The sequence below is a fragment of the Sphaeramia orbicularis genome, chromosome 17 (assembly GCF_902148855.1).
Source record: "Sphaeramia orbicularis chromosome 17, fSphaOr1.1, whole genome shotgun sequence".
In the NCBI taxonomy this organism is placed as follows: domain Eukaryota; kingdom Metazoa; phylum Chordata; class Actinopteri; order Kurtiformes; family Apogonidae; genus Sphaeramia; species Sphaeramia orbicularis.
In genome coordinates this window covers 45,013,802-45,034,793 of record NC_043973.1, presented here as the reverse complement: position 1 = coordinate 45,034,793, position 20,992 = coordinate 45,013,802, and the positions used below count along the sequence as shown (strand labels likewise).

Genomic DNA, 20,992 nt, shown 5'->3' with positions numbered 1-20,992 from the left:
CTGCACTCACATATACACACATAAAAAAAATAAAAAGGGGGAAGGGGGGGTGGTCTGCCTACTTACTTAATATTAAAATAGTCTATAAAGGGCTGTCAAATTGAATAAAATAACTTTACATTATTTTTTTGTAAAAATTTGATTTTCTCCAAATGTAAATGTTGCATAATGTCTTTCAACAGAATCTGATGAGTCGGAGGATTTTGGTTCTTCCAGTTTAACAGAATAAAGGCGGCCTTACACTGTGCGAGTTTAGAGACGATTTCTCACTCGTGCGACTATTTCTGGGATCGGGCCCGATGTGCCTCTAATCGTGTGTCGTGCTTCGTGCAGTGTACATGGGGTAAAGAGAAGCGATTAGCACCTCACGACCACCTCACGACCAGCAATCGTGTGTTCGCAAGGAAAACGGAGCTGTTTGAAATCCTGCTCGCTCCTCGTGAGTGTATCGTACTGTCAAAGCAGTGCCACGAACCGATGTGCCTCAAATTCTCACACTGTGCATGCGCGAACACAGACGCGTACAGTAGCGTACAAGCTGACAGTAGCTAGCTGTTGTCCTTGTGCAATTTAGCTTTTGCAGCTTACCTCTAGTTCCTGCTATAGGATTGACAGCCCATACTGTCCACGTCTGGCCAACCAATTCCTGCACCAAACACATTGTTGTCTTTTCTTCTTTTTTGATTCCTCACAGATAATGGCACATATTACCAAAGCAGCTCGTTGGTTTTTGTTTAGCACTACCATTTCGTGACTCATGCCAATACACAATCGTCTATGCACTTTTACGGATTCCTTGGTATTTTAACGTTGTATTTCCGGATACAACACTCAAACGTGTCGTGCGTCCTGTGGTGTATGGTCCTACAGTGTGAGCAGTCAGGTCGCATACGAGCGTCGGTCCGTACAGTGTGAGAACATGAATCGTGAGTCTGACTGTACGACTGATTCGCACAGTTTGAGATGGAGCTGCGTGCAACGATCGAAATAATCGCACAGTGTATGGCCGCCTTAAGCCGTCTGCCCAGTAGTGTCACAAACCTCAGAACAACACTCTGTAGTTCGAAGGTCCACTCCTGTTGGTCCACAACAAGCATTATTACCTCCGCCAAGGAACGGCGGAGGTTATGTTTTCATCTGGGTTTGTTTGTTGAAAACCTGAAATTTCTTAAGAAAAATAAGTGCAATTTTAACAATATTTGGTCTCAGTTCATCATTTGCACATGTGCATTAGAATTTTCAGATCACAGTGGAAATACAAATATACAAAGCATTTAGTTAAAGGTGGAATATTGGTAAAATTACACTTACTTTTCTTGAGACATTTCAGGTTGTTAACCCATTCATGCATAGTGGTCACTACAGTGGACAGTTACTCTACAGCTTTACTCTTGTATATTCATGGGTTTTGTTGTTTTAGTTCCATATCAACCAACACAGTGGACACTTATGCATCATCTCATAAACTGCAATTCATACCATTATTGTAACTTTGCTGTACTTGATTGGTTCTTGAGTGGAAATCAATTGTTAATATTTATTTTTTTTGCATATTATCTCCATGAAGTGAGTAATAACTAGTATTAGAATATGTTAAAATGTGAGAAAACATCAGATTAGCTGCATTAAACATGGTTTCATTTCACTGTTTTCACGTCACTTTATGATATTGGGTTTTAAATACATGTTTCTTTGCTTCAAGAATAAAATTCATGGTGTAGCTGAGTGGACATTTTTGTAACTCCATGAAAAACAGGTTGATTTAAAAAAAAAAAAAAAAAAAATTCAATCGCATTGTTTTTTGTTTTTTTTTCATGCCTAAAGACGAATAAAAACACTCAAGAAAAAAAAAAAATCTTGATTAAGGTTCTCATAATTCATGCATTAAAAAGGTTAATATTTTTTCAGGATATTCACAATTTTGGTGAAAAGATAGTTTGTAAATATAAACATTTTCGGGTAACTTTACTTTTTTACACTTAAACCAAACCATATACAAACTAGAAAAGCACTTGGAGAGCGCAGACTTCCGCCAAAGCAGATCAGTCCCCCCTCATCAAAATTTTATCATTTGTTCCTTCTGCCAGTATCAACATTTACTGAAAATATCATCAATACTAGTAATGTGTTGTTGGTTTGCATTGTCTTGACTCAGCCCTGAGTATTGTAAAGAGGAGTTGATAACATAATTTATCTTGTTCCTTTTTTTTTCCTCCTTTTCTTTTTTTTTGGGGTGGGGTGGGGGGGGGTTGGTACGTTCGTTGTATGGTTTGTTTGTTTATGTTGTGTCTGTGTAGTTCCCTGTGTATGGGTACATGTTTGGGTAAATGTATAATTTGAAATAAAGAAAAAAAAAAAATGACAACAATAATAATAATAAATAGATAAGGAACACAGATATTAGTCACAGAGTCGTATTATAAGACTACAGTGGAATAAGTGATGGATCTACCTCTTTTATATGATTCAGAGCAGGTTGCCAGGTACTGAAACATTTATTGGTACATCCTCTTATAGAATATCTGATTTTTTCCAATGTTAAATGATGTGAAAGATCCACAAACCAAGATTTAAATGTTGGAGGTTGTTTATCTTTCCATTTTAGTGGTATTAGTCTGCGAGCTAGAAGAGTGAAGGCAATTAGATTTTTTGATTTTTGGTTAAAATGGAAAGGATGTGATGTGATGCCAAATATTGCAATTGTTGGCTCAGGTTCAGGATGAGACCCTGTTACATTAGAAAGAAATTTAAATATAGACTGCCAAAAGTTTTCCAGTTTTGACAAAACCAGAACATATAAGACATATCTGATGACCATGACAAGATGACAAACTGTATTTTACACCAATTATTTACATGGATTGAAAGGATTAGTGGGTGAGTGAGTAGAAGTACACATGGTCAGTATCGGACCGATACCTGATAATGATATCGCCATCGGTGCTTCCCTAATTTACACAGTGGTTTATTCCAGTAAGTTTGTCTGAAAAAGTGACTTTTACAGTAAAATCTACCATTAACTGAACATAAACCAAGCATCTCCATCCACTGTCATTGATCCAACTCTATGGGTTTTACTGGTGAATCAATGTTGTAGAAGATGACGGTGTTTTCACGATAACTTCAGAGCCTCTGAACGTCCAAATGGGTTATATCTTGTTCAAACTGATTTTTATTACATATCAAGTCACAGAAAAGCATAATACAGTCACTGTTGTTTTTTTGTTTTTTTTTGCTTTTAATCAAAACCCATGGACATTCCCACCCTGTTGCACCCAAAAAAAGAAGCAGAAAACAAAACATAATTGACAACAATAATAATAATAAATAGATAAGGAACACAGATATTAGTCACAGAGTCGTATTATAAGACTACAGTGGAATAAGTGATGGATCTACCTCTTTTATATGATTCAGAGCAGGTTGCCAGGTACTGAAACATTTATTGGTACATCCTCTTATAGAATATCTGATTTTTTCCAATGTTAAATGATGTGAAAGATCCACAAACCAAGATTTAAATGTTGGAGGTTGTTTATCTTTCCATTTTAGTGGTATTAGTCTGCGAGCTAGAAGAGTGAAGGCAATTAGATTTTTTGATTTTTGGTTAAAATGGAAAGGACGTGATGTGATGCCAAATATTGCAATTGTTGGCTCAGGTTCAGGATGAGACCCTGTAACATTAGAAAGAAATTTACATATAGACTGCCAAAAGTTTTCCAGTTTTGACAAAACCAGAACATATAAGACATATCTGATGACCATGACAAGATGACAAACTGTATTTTACACCAATTATTTACATGGATTGAAAGGATTAGTGGGTGAGTGAGTAGAAGTACACATGGTCAGTATCGGACCGATACCTGATAATGATATCGCCATCGGTGCTTCCCTAATTTACACAGTGGTTTATTCCAGTAAGTTTGTCTGAAAAAGTGACTTTTACAGTAAAATCTACCATTAACTGAACATAAACCAAGCATCTCCATCCACTGTCATTGATCCAACTCTATGGGTTTTACTGGTGAATCAATGTTGTAGAAGATGACGGTGTTTTCACGATAACTTCAGAGCCTCTGAACGTCCAAATGGGTTATATCTTGTTCAAACTGATTTTTATTACATATCAAGTCACAGAAAAGCATAATACAGTCACTGTTGTTTTTTTTTTTTTGCTTTTAACCAAAACCCATGGACATTCCCACCCTGTTGCACCCAAAAAAAGAAGCAGAAAACAAAACATAATTGACAACAATAATAATAATAAATAGATAAGGAACACAGATATTAGTCACAGAGTCGTATTATAAGACTACAGTGGAATAAGTGATGGATCTACCTCTTTTATATGATTCAGAGCAGGTTGCCAGGTACTGAAACATTTATTGGTACATCCTCTTATAGAATATCTGATTTTTTCCAATGTTACATGATGTAAAAGATCCACAAACCAAGATTTAAATGTTGGAGGTTGTTTATCTTTCCATTTTAGTAGTATTAGTCTGCGAGCTAGAAGAGTGAAGGCAATTAGATTTTTTGATTTTTGGTTAAAATGGAAAGGACGTGATGTGATGCCAAATATTGCAATTGTTGGCTCAGGTTCAGGATGAGACCCTGTTACATTAGAAAGAAATTTACATATAGACTACCAAAAGTTTTCCAGTTTTGACAAAACCAGAACATATAAGACATATCTGATGACCATGACAAGATGACAAACTGTATTTTACACCAATTATTTACATGGATTGAAAGGATTAGTGGGTGAGTGAGTAGAAGTACACATGGTCAGTATCGGACCGATACCTGATAATGATATCGCCATCGGTGCTTCCCTAATTTACACAGTGGTTTATTCCAGTAAGTTTGTCTGAAAAAGTGACTTTTACAGTAAAATCTACCATTAACTGAACATAAACCAAGCATCTCCATCCACTGTCATTGATCCAACTCTATGGGTTTTACTGGTGAATCAATGTTGTAGAAGATGACGGTGTTTTCACGATAACTTCAGAGCCTCTGAACGTCCAAATGGGTTATATCTTGTTCAAACTGATTTTTATTACATATCAAGTCACAGAAAAGCATAATACAGTCACTGTTGTTTTTTTTTTTTTGCTTTTAACCAAAACCCATGGACATTCCCACCCTGTTGCACCCAAAAAAAGAAGCCAAAACAAAACATAATTGACAACAATAATAATAATAAATAGATAAGGAACACAGATATTAGTCACAGAGTCGTATTATAAGACTACAGTGGAATAAGTGATGGATCTACCTCTTTTATATGATTCAGAGCAGGTTGCCAGGTACTGAAACATTATTGGTACATCCTCTTATAGAATATCTGATTTTTTCCAATGTTAAATGATGTGAAAGATCCACAAACCAAGATTTAAATGTTGGAGGTTGTTTATCTTTCCATTTTAGTAGTATTAGTCTGCGAGCTAGAAGAGTGAAGGCAATTAGATTTTTGATTTTTGGTTAAAATGGAAAGGACGTGATGTGATGCCAAATATTGCAATTGTTGGCTCAGGTTCAGGATGAGACCCTGTAACATTAGAAAGAAATTTAAATATAGACTGCCAAAAGTTTTCCAGTTTTGACAAAACCAGAACATATAAGACATATCTGATGACCATGACAAGATGACAAACTGTATTTTACACCAATTATTTACATGGATTGAAAGGATTAGTGGGTGAGTGAGTAGAAGTACACATGGTCAGTATCGGACCGATACCTGATAATGATATCGCCATCGGTGCTTCCCTAATTTACACAGTGGTTTATTCCAGTAAGTTTGTCTGAAAAAAGTGACTTTTACAGTAAAATCTACCATTAACTGAACATAAACCAAGCATCTCCATCCACTGTCATTGATCCAACTCTATGGGTTTTACTGGTGAATCAATGTTGTAGAAGATGACGGTGTTTTCACGATAACTTCAGAGCCTCTGAACGTCCAAATGGGTTATATCTTGTTCAAACTGATTTTTATTACATATCAAGTCACAGAAAAGCATAATACAGTCACTGTTGTTTTTTTTTTTTTGCTTTTAACCAAAACCCATGGACATTCCCACCCTGTTGCACCCAAAAAAAGAAGCCAAAACAAAACATAATTGACAACAATAATAATAATAAATAGATAAGGAACACAGATATTAGTCACAGAGTCGTATTATAAGACTACAGTGGAATAAGTGATGGATCTACCTCTTTTATATGATTCAGAGCAGGTTGCCAGGTACTGAAACATTTATTGGTACATCCTCTTATAGAATATCTGATTTTTTCCAATGTTAAATGATGTGAAAGATCCACAAACCAAGATTTAAATGTTGGAGGTTGTTTATCTTTCCATTTTAGTGGTATTAGTCTGCGAGCTAGAAGAGTGAAGGCAATTAGATTTTTTGATTTTTGGTTAAAATGGAAAGGACGTGATGTGATGCCAAATATTGCAATTGTTGGCTCAGGTTCAGGATGAGACCCTGTTACATTAGAAAGAAATTTACATATAGACTACCAAAAGTTTTCCAGTTTTGACAAAACCAGAACATATAAGACATATCTGATGACCATGACAAGATGACAAACTGTATTTTACACCAATTATTTACATGGATTGAAAGGATTAGTGGGTGAGTGAGTAGAAGTACACATGGTCAGTATCGGACCGATACCTGATAATGATATCGCCATCGGTGCTTCCCTAATTTACACAGTGGTTTATTCCAGTAAGTTTGTCTGAAAAAGTGACTTTTACAGTAAAATCTACCATTAACTGAACATAAACCAAGCATCTCCATCCACTGTCATTGATCCAACTCTATGGGTTTTACTGGTGAATCAATGTTGTAGAAGATGACGGTGTTTTCACGATAACTTCAGAGCCTCTGAACGTCCAAATGGGTTATATCTTGTTCAAACTGATTTTTATTACATATCAAGTCACAGAAAAGCATAATACAGTCACTGTTGTTTTTTGTTTTTTTTTTGCTTTTAACCAAAACCCATGGACATTCCCACCCTGCTGCACCCAAAAAAAGAAGCCAAAACAAAACATAATTGACAACAATAATAATAATAAATAGATAAGGAACACAGATATTAGTCACAGAGTCGTATTATAAGACTACAGTGGAATAAGTGATGGATCTACCTCTTTTATATGATTCAGAGCAGGTTGCCAGGTACTGAAACATTTATTGGTACATCCTCTTATAGAATATCTGATTTTTTCCAATGTTAAATGATGTGAAAGATCCACAAACCAAGATTTAAATGTTGGAGGTTGTTTATCTTTCCATTTTAGTGGTATTAGTCTGCGAGCTAGAAGAGTGAAGGCAATTAGATTTTTTGATTTTTGGTTAAAATGGAAAGGACGTGATGTGATGCCAAATATTGCAATTGTTGGCTCAGGTTCAGGATGAGACCCTGTTACATTAGAAAGAAATTTACATATAGACTGCCAAAAGTTTTCCAGTTTTGACAAAACCAGAACATATAAGACAAATGGGTCATATCTGATGACCATGAAAAGATGACAAACTGTATTTTACACCAATTATTTACATGGATTGAAAGGATTAGTGGGTGAGTGAGTAGAAGTACACATGGTCAGTATCGGACCGATACCTGATAATGATATCGCCATCGGTGCTTCCCTAATTTACACAGTGGTTTATTCCAGTAAGTTTGTCTGAAAAAGTGACTTTTACAGTAAAATCTACCATTAACTGAACATAAACCAAGCATCTCCATCCACTGTCATTGATCCAACTCTATGGGTTTTACTGGTGAATCAATGTTGTAGAAGATGACGGTGTTTTCACGATAACTTCAGAGCCTCTGAACGTCCAAATGGGTTATATCTTGTTCAAACTGATTTTTATTACATATCAAGTCACAGAAAAGCATAATACAGTCACTGTTGTTTTTTTGTTTTTTTTTGCTTTTAACCAAAACCCATGGACATTCCCACCCTGCTGCACCCAAAAAAAGAAGCCAAAACAAAACATAATTGACAACAATAATAATAATAAATAGATAAGGAACACAGATATTAGTCACAGAGTCGTATTATAAGACTACAGTGGAATAAGTGATGGATCTACCTCTTTTATATGATTCAGAGCAGGTTGCCAGGTACTGAAACATTTATTGGTACATCCTCTTATAGAATATCTGATTTTTTCCAATGTTAAATGATGTGAAAGATCCACAAACCAAGATTTAAATGTTGGAGGTTGTTTATCTTTCCATTTTAGTGGTATTAGTCTGCGAGCTAGAAGAGTGAAGGCAATTAGATTTTTTGATTTTTGGTTAAAATGGAAAGGACGTGATGTGATGCCAAATATTGCAATTGTTGGCTCAGGTTCAGGATGAGACCCTGTAACATTAGAAAGAAATTTACATATAGACTACCAAAAGTTTTCCAGTTTTGACAAAACCAGAACATATGAGACAAATGGGTCATATCTGATGACCATGAAAAGATGACAAACTGTATTTTACACCAATTATTTACATGGATTGAAAGGATTAGTGGGTGAGTGAGTAGAAGTACACATGGTCAGTATCGGACCGATACCTGATACTGGTATCGGCGTCGGTGCTTCCCTAATTTACACAGTGGTTTATTCCAGTAAGTTTGTCAGACATAACTGACTGTGTAAACTGTCTCCATTTCTCCACACTATTACCCATATTCATGTTATTCCAAACACGTAAACATCAAATGCAAAGCTCTCCATCAAGTTTGTAACGCTGCAGAGATAAAACAACAGTTGGCTCGCAGCACACGAGTCAGACAATATTGATATCTACTGCTGAAAGCTCCGTGGACGCAGCCCGGAAAGATGTCCCTAACGCAATTTCATCACGTTAAACACAAGACAGCATGTTCGATCAGCATACACATGCACGCCCGTGGCGGTCCGATGTAAGATTGGCATCACGAGCATAAAGTACGCAGATGATTGGACACATTCACTTAGATAACGTACACAGACACACGCTGCTAAGCTCGGAGCCCGGAGCATCCGACGGTAAGTGGAAATAGGCATGTGGCTGTTGCTATGGGGACGAGCAGAAAAGCTGAGTTTATTACAGACATCACTGAGTCTCCAAAGGAAAATGAAGCATCAAACAATCACCCGTAGTGGCACCGCTATCTGCTTAAAGGAAGAAACCGTCTGCATATCTGGATGAATACAAACAAATCCTGGCGTATGAATGCATTTATCACCTTTTTTATCGGAGCCAAAAATCCACAAACTCGCTGCCAATCTGCTGTTCCCTCAACTCAAAGGGGTATTATATCCTCTAATAAAACCAATCAGAAAGTGAGCCAGATTATTGCACTGGTTTTTAGTGCTATTATGTCCAATTAAAGCGGAATTACGAAAATGACACACAAAGACGATTAAAAAATAATGTGATATGAGCAGTGTTGTGCAAGTTACTTCCAAACTGTAATCCATTACAGATTACTTGTTACTGTTATTACCTCTGCCAAGGAATGGCGGAGGTAATGTTTTCTTCTGGGTTTTTTTGTTTGTTTGTTGGTTAGTTAGCAACATAACTGAAAAAGTTATGGACGGATTTTGATGAAATTTTCAGGAAGTGTTGATACTGGCACAAGGAACAAATGATTACGTTTTGGTGGTGATGAGGGGGGGGCTGGCTGATCTGCCTTGGTGGAGGTCTGCGTTCTCTGAGTGCCTGTCTAGTTGTTTATAAGTCATTCTTTACCTTAGAATATTACCGTCTCAGAATTGTAATGCATTACATGACTACTGTATTACTTCTGAGTTACATACAGACTCTTATCCTAAATGGCATGCACTCCACCCCCCACCCCCCAATATAAGACACAGGAGAGCCTTGAGACTAGGGGTGTGTTTTGGCAAGACTGTGGCGATACGATACAGATCACAGTACTAGGATCACGATACAATATATCATGATATATCATGACACTGTTAAAAAGGCAAGTTTTAAATTTGTTTTGTTTCTTTTTTAATAGATGTTTTCCTGGAAGAATTGAATAAAACCAAAAATATGCACAAATACTAAACACATTTTAATTTGATCAGAACAGGATCTAATGCTACATCGCAAAATGTTCTTCTGTTAAAATTTTAATTATGTTACAGTTTAAGATCCTATTCCAATGTTCATATTCTATTAGGTCAGAACTAACATCATAACATTGTTTTTGTGCAATCCCAACAAAAAAACTAACATCTGCCTCTGCACCTTTTACCTCACAGTAAAAGGTGCTTTTAGGATGATTCAAATAACCATTATTTAACAAAATAGTGTTAAATAATAATAAATAAAATATAAACAAAAAACCCCCAAAAAACCAAAATGAACCTCCACCATATCTGCATTTGAATAAATACCTAAAAATACTGATACAGTACTGTTTAAAATCGATACAGTATTGTGAAATGAAATATCGCAACATATTGTTTGGAACAAGAAAACTGGGGATGGGGGGGTTGAGACTGAAATGGGGGGTGTTAGTCTGTATGAGTATCAATATCAAGCAGTATTTTATGTCAGTGGTGGCAGAAGGCTCATGATGCTTGTTCAAAAAAGGTTGAAAAACACTGGTCTACAATGTTTGAATCCCGGCAGGAACACTCACATTTTTTTCGACATTTTCCATGTTCAAACAGGGGGTGGGGCCAAGGACACCGGTAGGTAAATCCGCAATCCATAAAGAATTCTAACGAGTCATAGAAACGTTAGCGTACCTTGTCATTGCTGATCACAGGGATCATGCTAATGCTAACTAGCTTCTTAAAGCAGTGTTAGGGTTAGTAATGAGCATACGTCCATGTGGACAATGGACGGTCTTCTGCCGTCCCCACCCATTCAGTGACGTGCAGTCAGAGGAAGCAGGGGAGGCAGAGCCTCCCTTGTCAATCTTGAAAAGAAAAAAAACTTGACTATAAAATATAATAAATGTTGATAGTTGTGAGCTGGTATGTCCTATAAACTCATTTTCCGTTCTAATCCAATATTGTTATTACTATTATTTTTTTCGTCAATTAGAATAGCAGAATTTCCGCATGCTCCGTTCAAATACAGGGAGGAGATGCGCTGTGAGGCAGCGCTGTGCTGTGCCTCCAGGAGAACTGTCTCCTCCCCTCATGAACTCTGCTGGTACCCGATGAAAATATTGTGTTGCTGTCCCTCTGTATATCGCAGTTAAAATGCTTTCAAACACTCTGATTATATGTTCTATCCTTCCATAATCTGCATAACGTATGGAATGTATTTCTGTAATGTGTTTAGGCTCGCAGATTATTCATAAAACCGCAGTGGAAAAGTCACTAGGGGAGGCAAACAGTACCCCTGCCTCATGATAGATGGTGCCTGTGAGTCCACAGATTCATGCGCTTATAATCTTCTTCGTTCTTTTTTATACACTTTAATTCACCAGGATTGGTGCATGGACTTCATGTACAAATAAAGGTAAGACCATAAACTTTTTTTATTTTTAGTTTGAAATGGCTCTTTTTGAAGGTTTCCTGTTGAGTTCCTGCCAGTCTACCTATGCTGACTTGATGCAGAGCCCATATACCCAGGCCATTCCTTTTGCTCACTCTCTCTATTCCAGTTTCTCAGGCCACCATATATTTGTAGATCTGGCTCTGAAAGAGTCAGTGCCTCCCCAGCCATGAACCCCACTGCACGTCACTGCACCCATTGGCTGAACACCAACAGGAAATAGAACTTTACTGACGCATTTTGGATTCCTAAAGGTCTGGTGGTCTTGCTGTTTTTTGTTTTCTTTTTTTCATTCTGAGCAATTAAATTATGGACGAAAAGTGTGTTGTAATGCGAGCACTATTGAACATGTACCGAGTAACCAACACTGGATATGAGTTAACCACTTACCAATGAGCTCCTTGTTCCTGATGTCCAGAGCCATGTTTCTGAGCGCGGTGGCGACGGCACAAACCACCCGGTCGTTGTCTATCCTCAGTAACTCCACCAGGATGGGGAGGCCTTTCTCCTTACGCACCGCAGCCCGGATGTACACCGACCACTGAGGAGGACAAACCAAGACCTGGGTCATAAAGGAGTCAAGTCAAGTCAACTTCATTTGGGTTCTTCTATGAAACTGGTCCTAAAAACAGGACATGGGGCCTAAAAATTCAAACCAGATGTAGACTAATGTTATGAAGTAAGTTTGGAAGCACTTTGGGTCTATTTTAAGAATAAATATTTACTGAAATAAAAGAGAAACTATTCTTCAGACAAAACACACTTTTATATTATTTTACATTCTATTTAATACAAAAATCTGCATGGAACACTTTTTATTCTCTCACAGGTACATTTTGGGAATCGAACTAATTATGCAAGGCAGAGTGTTTCACAAAAATGACCGCTGTTGCAAAATAATTCGCGATTTATTTATGTTTAACTGGGCAGGTTCTGCATGTAACACGAGTGGACACGATGGGTTACATACAAAACCTGGAATGAGACCGAGATCCATAAAAAACCCACATGTCTCGATTAGAAAAACCACTAGGATCATCAAATTTAACACAGTGTCTTTATTTATAGTCTATATAAGACCATTTACAGCCAAGTTTCCAGATCTAATGCACTGACACCTGGGTAGTTTTTCCTGTCCCAATTTTGGTCCTATTTTTGGCCCCAGTGTTTTACTAAACATTCATTAATTTTGGGATGGCTCAGAGCAAGAGTATAATTTTTTTTTTTTTGCATTTATCTGAGGTCACCATTAGGTACATCCTGGAGGGAAATATGTCTAAATTTATCTTTTATTATTGGGTTTAAAAAGCTGGAAAAGTGCCAGGTACCAAAATGTACCCAGTTTCATAGACGCATCCATTTATAAAGCACTTTAAAAACAGCACAGTTGACCATAGCGCTGTATACAGACATAAAAACCAATAAAACCTGTAAAAGAATCAATAAAAACAATAAAAGTAATTATACATTAAAACAATATTTTTTGATTTTGTCTACAAATTGTGATTTGTTTTCTTTAAAACTAAGCAGATCAGACTTTGGCTCCTAAATGACGCCAAAGTCTCAGTATGTTAAAAGTGTAATACCACTGATGACCACTAGATGCTGCTGCAAAAACAGCTGCTTCCTTTAGACTTACTCTGAGTTTGTCTCTAAAAAATACTAAGTCAATATTTTTTTTCCAGGACTTATTACGGTCATCATGAACATTCTAATAATTGTTCTGCTCCATATTTAAATTTTATCTCTGTTAATAATAGCTCCACTGGAGTAATAGTCAATAGATTCCACCTTTGTTACTCAATTCTTAATGAATTTTACCGAGTCAATAAGCTAGCATTTAGCATTAGCTAACCTATGACCCCTTGAGCTGGACTGAATACATACATTTATTGTTATTTATTAGTTTATTCATGAGTTATTACTGATTTCTATGGTATATTTTATAGATAACCTAATGTTGTTTCACTGTTTCCAAGCTTTCTCTGTCAAAACACAGAATAAATCAATAAAACCTCATCTGTCCTTCACATTCATCTCCCCTACCGGTCTGAAAACCCCTATGAGCATCCAAGACCTCTGTAGGATAAATCATCTGCAGCTCAAAATCAATGTCTTGTAAGACTCTTGTTTCCTCTCAGACTATTTGATTTACAATATGCGGATTGGTAATTCTGGAATTTTTGCCCAATGAAGCCAAAAAACTATCACAAGCTGTAGCTTTAATTCAAGATATATTGAAGAACTATTCCGTAAAGTCAGAGTAATCAGTGTTAAGTGCGGATAAAGATTTACAACACCTGGGTTAGATGTATATTTAAAGGGATTTAAGATGAACTATATGGACAAAAGTATGTGGACACGTTGAATTCAGGTGTTTCTTTCGTAACAGGGGTCTGGGATACAAAATAATAATATAGTTTTATATTGGGATAAATATCATTGCTTTCAAATGAATGATTTTGGAATATTTGAACTTGCATGTATTCTGAATGCTCCAAATAAACAAATAAATAAATGAATAGTTTGGTATAAATGATCTTTGCTTCCAAAATGCCTCGGATAGTTTTTATTTAATTTCTCTCCACAATGATTTTTATTTGTTTATTTATTTTTTATCCATGATTATAAATGTTCTACCTCTAAATTTCTAAATTATTTTCATGCTCTGATTGTAAATAATAATTTTCTATCACATTTAACCATCTACTTTCTTCACATCTCACTAAGGAAGAAAAATCTCCCATTAAACTTTAAGGAAATATTGATGTTTGCACACTATATGAATAGTGTGTAAGATTTATGATTATTATTTATGATATTGGATTTGAGATATAAATACAAAAACTATTTTAGAAATTCAGAGGCAGAACATTTAACATTGTTATTTATTAAACAATATGGACAAAAATTTTGGGACACATCAAGTCTACAGCTGTTAGATGTCCTGTTCATGATGATTTGAGATAAAAACATCAATATTTCCTTAAAGTTTAATGGAAGATTTTTCTTCTTAAGTGAGATGCAAAGAAAGTAGATGGTTAGTTGTGGTAGAAAATTATTATTTACAGTCAGAGCATGAAAAATATTTTAGAAATTTTAAAGGTAGAACATTTAAAATCATAGTCATGGATGTTGTCATTTTAAAGGAAAAGCGCTAATGCCATCGAAGCCTCAAAGACTCTTACGAACGATGGGTTTGTATAAATCTTCCAGTTCGTACAAAATCTGGAGTTCGTAGACATTTGTGGAGGGAGCAAGTCTATGATCTCCAGATTTCATACAAACCCAACTTCGTAAAAATCTTTGTGATCTTGATGGCATTAGTGTTCTTCCCTTGAAAATGACAACACCTGGTCTCAGAAAATGAAAAAAAAAATTTTTTTGTCCGTTTTTCCATTTCTGTCAGGTAGTAACTTTCTTTTTCGTGATTAGAAAGAGAAAACGAAAAATTTGGTTTATTTGTATTTGACACTGAAAAAGAAAAACACCTTGAAATTCAATTTTAGTTCTTCTATATTAAAGCGAAAATCAATTAACCACTAGTTTTTGTTTTGTTTCTGTAAAGAAAATACAATTACCAAAAGATACACCAGCCCAACAAATGTGTTACTCTCAAGAAGGACGACATGACAACTGAAAAAATTGTCAGGATCTTCCAGATATTGTTATTTTGTGTAATACAGTGCGTCCATGGTAGACAATCTAAGTAGAACCCTTTGCATAACCCTTGTAGAAGCTTGTAACTTCCAGGTCGTACCAAATCGGATATCAAAAATGTCAACATGAAACCCGACATTTGGTCCATTTGCTTATTTCCAATTTTTAATTTGTGTGTACAATTGAAAGAATGAAAAACAACTCATTTTTTGATTTTTGATTTGTACATGAATAATGAAATAATGACTCATTTTTTCGTTTTCTGATTGTGGATTCTTAATTGAATATGAAAATAACACCTCACCCACCCCTCATCCACCCCCCACCCCTCAATGTCAGGTCCGGCATTAAAATGTGGTTCAACAAAACTCATAAAAAAGACAGTAGAACATCAAGGGGAGCCTCATATACTTCACAAAGCAAATTTGTTCAGCTCAAAAGGCAGCCAGACTACCATTCTGCTGTTATGATGCTGGACAAGCTAAGTTAAAAAAAAAAAAAAAAGAATATGAAAAGAACGAATGAGACAAAGATTTTACTTTCATCTGTATCGGCCATTATTTGGTTACTTTTGGACCAAATGTTAGAAACGAACACCACAACACAAAGTCCTTGTTAGATTGTTTGGTGCCTAACTAGTACCCTGTGACCCCGTGACCTTCTCAACACGCCACAGTTCCGTGTCCTTTACCTTCCAGCTGCCGGCGGCCAGGTTCTGCAGGGCCCCAGCTGCTCCCTCCAGAGTGTCAGGGTTGGAACACTCCGACAGCAGGGTGAGGTAGGGCTTGACGATGGTGGGATGCCATAACATCTGGATGCCTTTCGGGGGCTCTGCCAAGTCTGGAAACGGGCCGACGCCGTCCCACTGCGGAGGATGAGACGCAAACTCAGAAAAGGGGGAGGATTTTGGATTCAGAGTGACGAGGCTGAGGCTGCCGGTGGTGGGGTGCCAGCACGGGCCCCGCAGGCAACAACAGGAAAAGGAGAGATTTACTATTCATAAACAAGGTAGAAATAAGGTGACATTCAGGAGCGCTGCTTTCCCTTCCCTCTGTACAGTAATGAAATTCTGCATTAAGAAAATAATACTGTACCGACGCTGGGTGGAAATGTTGGCTGGTTGGAGGTTTTTCAGTCACACAGTGTGAAGGTGCTGACATTTGTCACAATGTCTTCATAATTAGGTGCATTTTAAAGAAAATATGCCCTGTCACGAAAAGGCTCGAGCGACTAATTCATTATCTAGCGTTCATTTTCCAATAAATCACACTGTCAGCAGTATGATTCTCTAACAGAAACAGCAGTGTAACATGACACAGCTGATTTTTTTTATTCTTCAGTTATTATTTCTTTTGAACTCTTTCATGCATGAATTATGAGAACCTTAACCTAATTTTTTTCCTGAGTGTTTTTATTCCTCTTTAGGCATGAAAAAAACAATGCGATTGAAAATGTTGTTTTGGAAATAAATAAATAAATAAATAAATATATATATATATATAAAATTTAAAAAATTTAAAAAATACATAAAAAAAATAATGAGGAAAAAAAAAATTCTTATGAACCTATTTTTCATGAAGTTGCAAAAATGTCCACTCAGCAGGACAACACACATTTAATTTTTGAGGCACTGAAACATATATTTTCTGATAAATTGTGAGAAAACTATGGCGAGGGCTTGAGATTCTGGGGGTTTATGCTCAGGAGAGATCTACATAATGTTACCAATTCATGTCAGAAAGGATATGTAGTGTCTTAAAACTTTATAAGGCTATGTGTTTAAAAAAAAAACAAAAACCCATGAATATACAAGAGAACAGCTGTAGAATAGCTGTCCACTGTAGTGACCACTATGCATGAAAGGGTTAATCTAAAGCACAGGTGTCAAACATATGGCCCGTGGACCAAAACCGGTCGCCCAAAGGGTTCAATCTGGCCTGTGGGGTGAATCTGTAAATGTAAAAAGTTTAACTATATGTGCCAAGTTTGAAGTAAAATGAAACAAAACTGATGTTTTTATTGACATTATAAGTAAAAGGGGGGGGGGGGGGGGGGGGGGGGGTTAAAAAATTCATAAAAAAATCTGAACTTTGACCTGCTTTTCCCAAAATGTAATCATATGTATTCTGGGTCACTGGTAATCTATAAAGCAAATTTGGTATGAATTCAACCAATAGTTTTGCTGCTTAAGTGTTAAACAAACAAAGAAACAAACAGAACCAAAAAAAAAAAAAAAAAAAAAAACAAAAAAAAAACAAAAAAACCCTTACCTCCCTTTGGGCCAGGGGCGGGGGGGTGGGTGGGGGGGAGGTAGTAACATAGAAAACCTGAAATTTCTTAAGAAAAATAAGTGCAATTTTAAATATATTATGTCTCAGTTCATCATTTACGTTTAGTTAAAGGCAGACTATGGGTAAAATTACACTTACTTCTCTTAAGACATTTTAGGTTGTTAATATTTTTTCAAGATTTTCACAATTTTGGTGAAAGGATAGTTTGAAAAATATAAACATTTTCAGGTAATTATCATTATTATATTATCGGTTAATATTTCTAGGTTATTGCTAAAGTTGCAAAAGACATTCCTGATCTCGACGGGACTTCCTGGTTAAATAAAGGTAAAATAAATTTTTTTTAAAAACTGTTGATTGATTGATATCTTTACTTTGATCATGTAAAACAGAAATGCAAATAAATGATAATCAAGAGAATGAGAACAGAACAAAATGGTAACTTCAAACTGCAACGTCTTAAGCCTCAAAATTTACATGAGTGAAAAGGAGTAGGAAGAAGTGTAAACTGACCTAATCCTACCCCTTCAAACCTTCCCATGCTTACTGAAAACAACACCCAAACTTATCAGCAATTTTGAAACATGTACATTTAGTTACTCATCCATATTACAACACATTGCAAACAATATGTGTTACAAACAAACAAACAAAGTAAACAAACAAACCAAACCAAAAACAGTAGCCCTTACCTCCTCTTTGGGGGTCGGGATAACAACAACAAATCTTTTTTTAACAGATTTCTTTCTGTTAAAGGGAAGTTTTTCCTTCCACTGTCACCTTTGTAAGTGTTTGCTTCTAGAGCAGGGGTGTCAAACTCATTTTAGTTCAGGGGCCACATCCAGCCTAATATGATATAACATAGGCCGGACCATAAAATAATATCAATAATAGGATCAGAACTTTTGAGTGAAAAAAAGTAACATTCTGTGATGAAAATGTTTACATCAACGAATTGTACTCAAACATAACATGAACAAATATGAACAACCTGAACATTCTCAAGGAAAATAAGTGCAATGTTAACAATATTACACCTTAGTTTATTATTTATCCATATGCGTCTCAACTTAGAGATCACAGTGGATCTACAAATACACAAAACATTAAATAACAGACAGGATATTATTAAAATTCCACGAAGAGATTTCAGGTTATTCACTTTTTTTTTTTTTTTTTTTAATAAAAGGCTAGTCTGTAAATGTAAACATTTGTGTAATTTTACTTTTTTTTTTTTTTACACTAAAACAAATAGAAGAATTTACAGTTTTCATTATTTATAGATTTTTATGATAGTATTTTACTGCTCTGATCATTTTTAGATTGAAGTGACCTAAAATACGTTTAGCATCCTTGATTGTTAATGTCATCAGTGTGATTTTTGCATTTCACAAATTCATTCCAGGGACCGGATTGAACCCTTTGGTGGGCCGGATTTGGCCCCCGGGCCGCATGTTTGACAACTGTGTCTGTTATGACCCTGGGTCATAATTTGTCCATTTATCTGTGTATGTATATGTTTTCTGTTTAGTGTGTGTGTTCTCCCCTGTCCTGTAGGTGTGCTGTGCCCTTTTTGTGTCTGTTTGTTTTGCAGGATGCTGATTGGTGGAACATGATTGCCCGGCCCCTTTAAAAATGGCCCTGGAGCCTCAGTTCGCTTTCTCTTGCCTCCTGCCAGCTCCCAACCCTGTGTTCCTGCGTGTGTGACCGTCAGTCTTCGTGTGCTCCTGTGACAATTCGATTGTATATACAGTCTACTCTCGTTACACCGCCAACTTCCGTTCACGGCCAAATTGGCGGTATAGCGAAAATGGCGTTACAGCGGGTTGCGTCCATAATGTGCATGTCTTTACTATATGATGTCTATGCTGCCTCCGTTAACCCGTTCTAATTGCGTTTCTAAATAAATCGTGATTCTGTTATGTTGTAAGGGATCATTTAAAGTGGGGAAACATTTTAAGCATTATTATACCGTGTCGGGAAATGACACCCCATCATCTTGAGGCTTTGGCTTAATCCCACGTCCTCTTCCCGACATCCTGACCTACTGAGTGTTCTGCGATAAATGAACGGTGGCCGTTCCGTAGACCTACTCGTAGCTTGTCGCGATCAGCGTCTGGTGCGTTTGTTTCAGTGCATTGTTAAAATGTATGTGTACTCGATGGCAATCACGCTGGCGGTATAACGGTCGGGAAATCAATGGTATAAGTGTTGTTTGTGCATGGAACTGGGCTGGCGGATGGCGATAGGCGGAAATGGCGGTATAACGGCGGGCGGTTTAACGAGAGTAGACTGTAGTTGTAAATTGTTTTTTTTGTAAATTCAACCTTTTTCTGGTAGGGGAGGCCGGCTCTTCTGTTTTCCCATTTTCTCCTGTTTTTTGGTTAGGGAGTTTAGGTAAGTTTTCTGTATTTTATTTCGTGCATTTATTTTTGATTAGGTTAGTTAGTTTGAACTGTAAAGAAGATCTTTGTTTGTTGTTTTAGCTGCACCCTCCCCTAACCCTCCTTTAGTTGTTTAAAAAAAGTAATAATAATAAATATTGTGAATTTTATATATATTAGCATACAAGCGCGGATTATCCATATGGGCAACTGGGCAATTGCCCAGGGGCCCGCGACCTCTGAAGGGCCCTGGGTAGCTCGGGCATAACGAAAATATCTGGTTATCTTTTGCTTATAAATGAAACTGTCCGCTGCCCGGAGCCATTGCACTGCACAGAAACCCTGTTCCTGCTGTCTGTGACCGTGAGCTGACACCCTCTCCTCATTGGTCAGTCCAAAAAGCGAATCAGCGGTGACGCAAATCAACGTGCGTGCACTGAGCGGGATGTGAGACGTCAAGAACTACGCGACATATGCGACGTACGCGAATCAAAACATTGCAAACATGGAGAAGCAGCTAAGTGGGAGCACCAAACAAATATTAAAAAAGGAGAGGGACATTAAAAAAGCTGAAAATTTAAAGAACATACCTAAAATAGGTCATTTCTTTACTGTGGCTAACATGAGAGAAAGCAGATTTCAAGATGTTTACGTTGCACTTACTTTAACTCTCTTGTTGAATTGTGAGGCGACAAGGGGATTTCTGTTTAAAATTCATATGTGATTCTATCAGATTATGTTTGTGTTTTGTCTGTGGGTTTTTTCTGACGATTCAATACATTTGTGTTGGCAAAAAGTGTTCTTAAATAAATACTGGATACTTTGGAAATGGTTTATTTATTTTTTGTGAAAATGGAGGACACTTCCCTCTCTTTCTAATGTAGTGGATCAATTTTAGATTATACTGATGCTAATGTGTTTTGTTTTCATATCATCATATGCAAGTGAGTGGCCTTGACAAGAGGCTATAGTGGTGCACTTGTAGTTCTACGAGCATTTACACATTTGTACATCAAAATGCATTTGATGATAGTTAGATATTGAAGTATGGGGTATATTTACATATATTCCTGGAACTTATTCTGTATTTTGCCAGATTATAGGGATCCTGGGGTTGTG

The 20,992-nt window shown here is 36.6% G+C and overlaps 1 protein-coding gene across 1 annotated transcript in view; it reads right to left on the bottom strand.

Annotated features, from left to right (window-relative positions):
- Window positions 1-20,992, bottom strand: part of ctnnd2b (catenin (cadherin-associated protein), delta 2b) — a 595,920-nt gene that overhangs the window by 103,621 nt on the left and 471,307 nt on the right. Inside the window, exons 18-19 of the mRNA XM_030159817.1 lie at window positions 15,890-16,063; window positions 11,929-12,079 (exon numbers count right to left, since the gene is read on the bottom strand). Coding sequence (XP_030015677.1) covers window positions 11,929-12,079; window positions 15,890-16,063 — 325 coding nt within the window. The remainder of the gene's footprint in view (window positions 1-11,928; window positions 12,080-15,889; window positions 16,064-20,992) is intronic.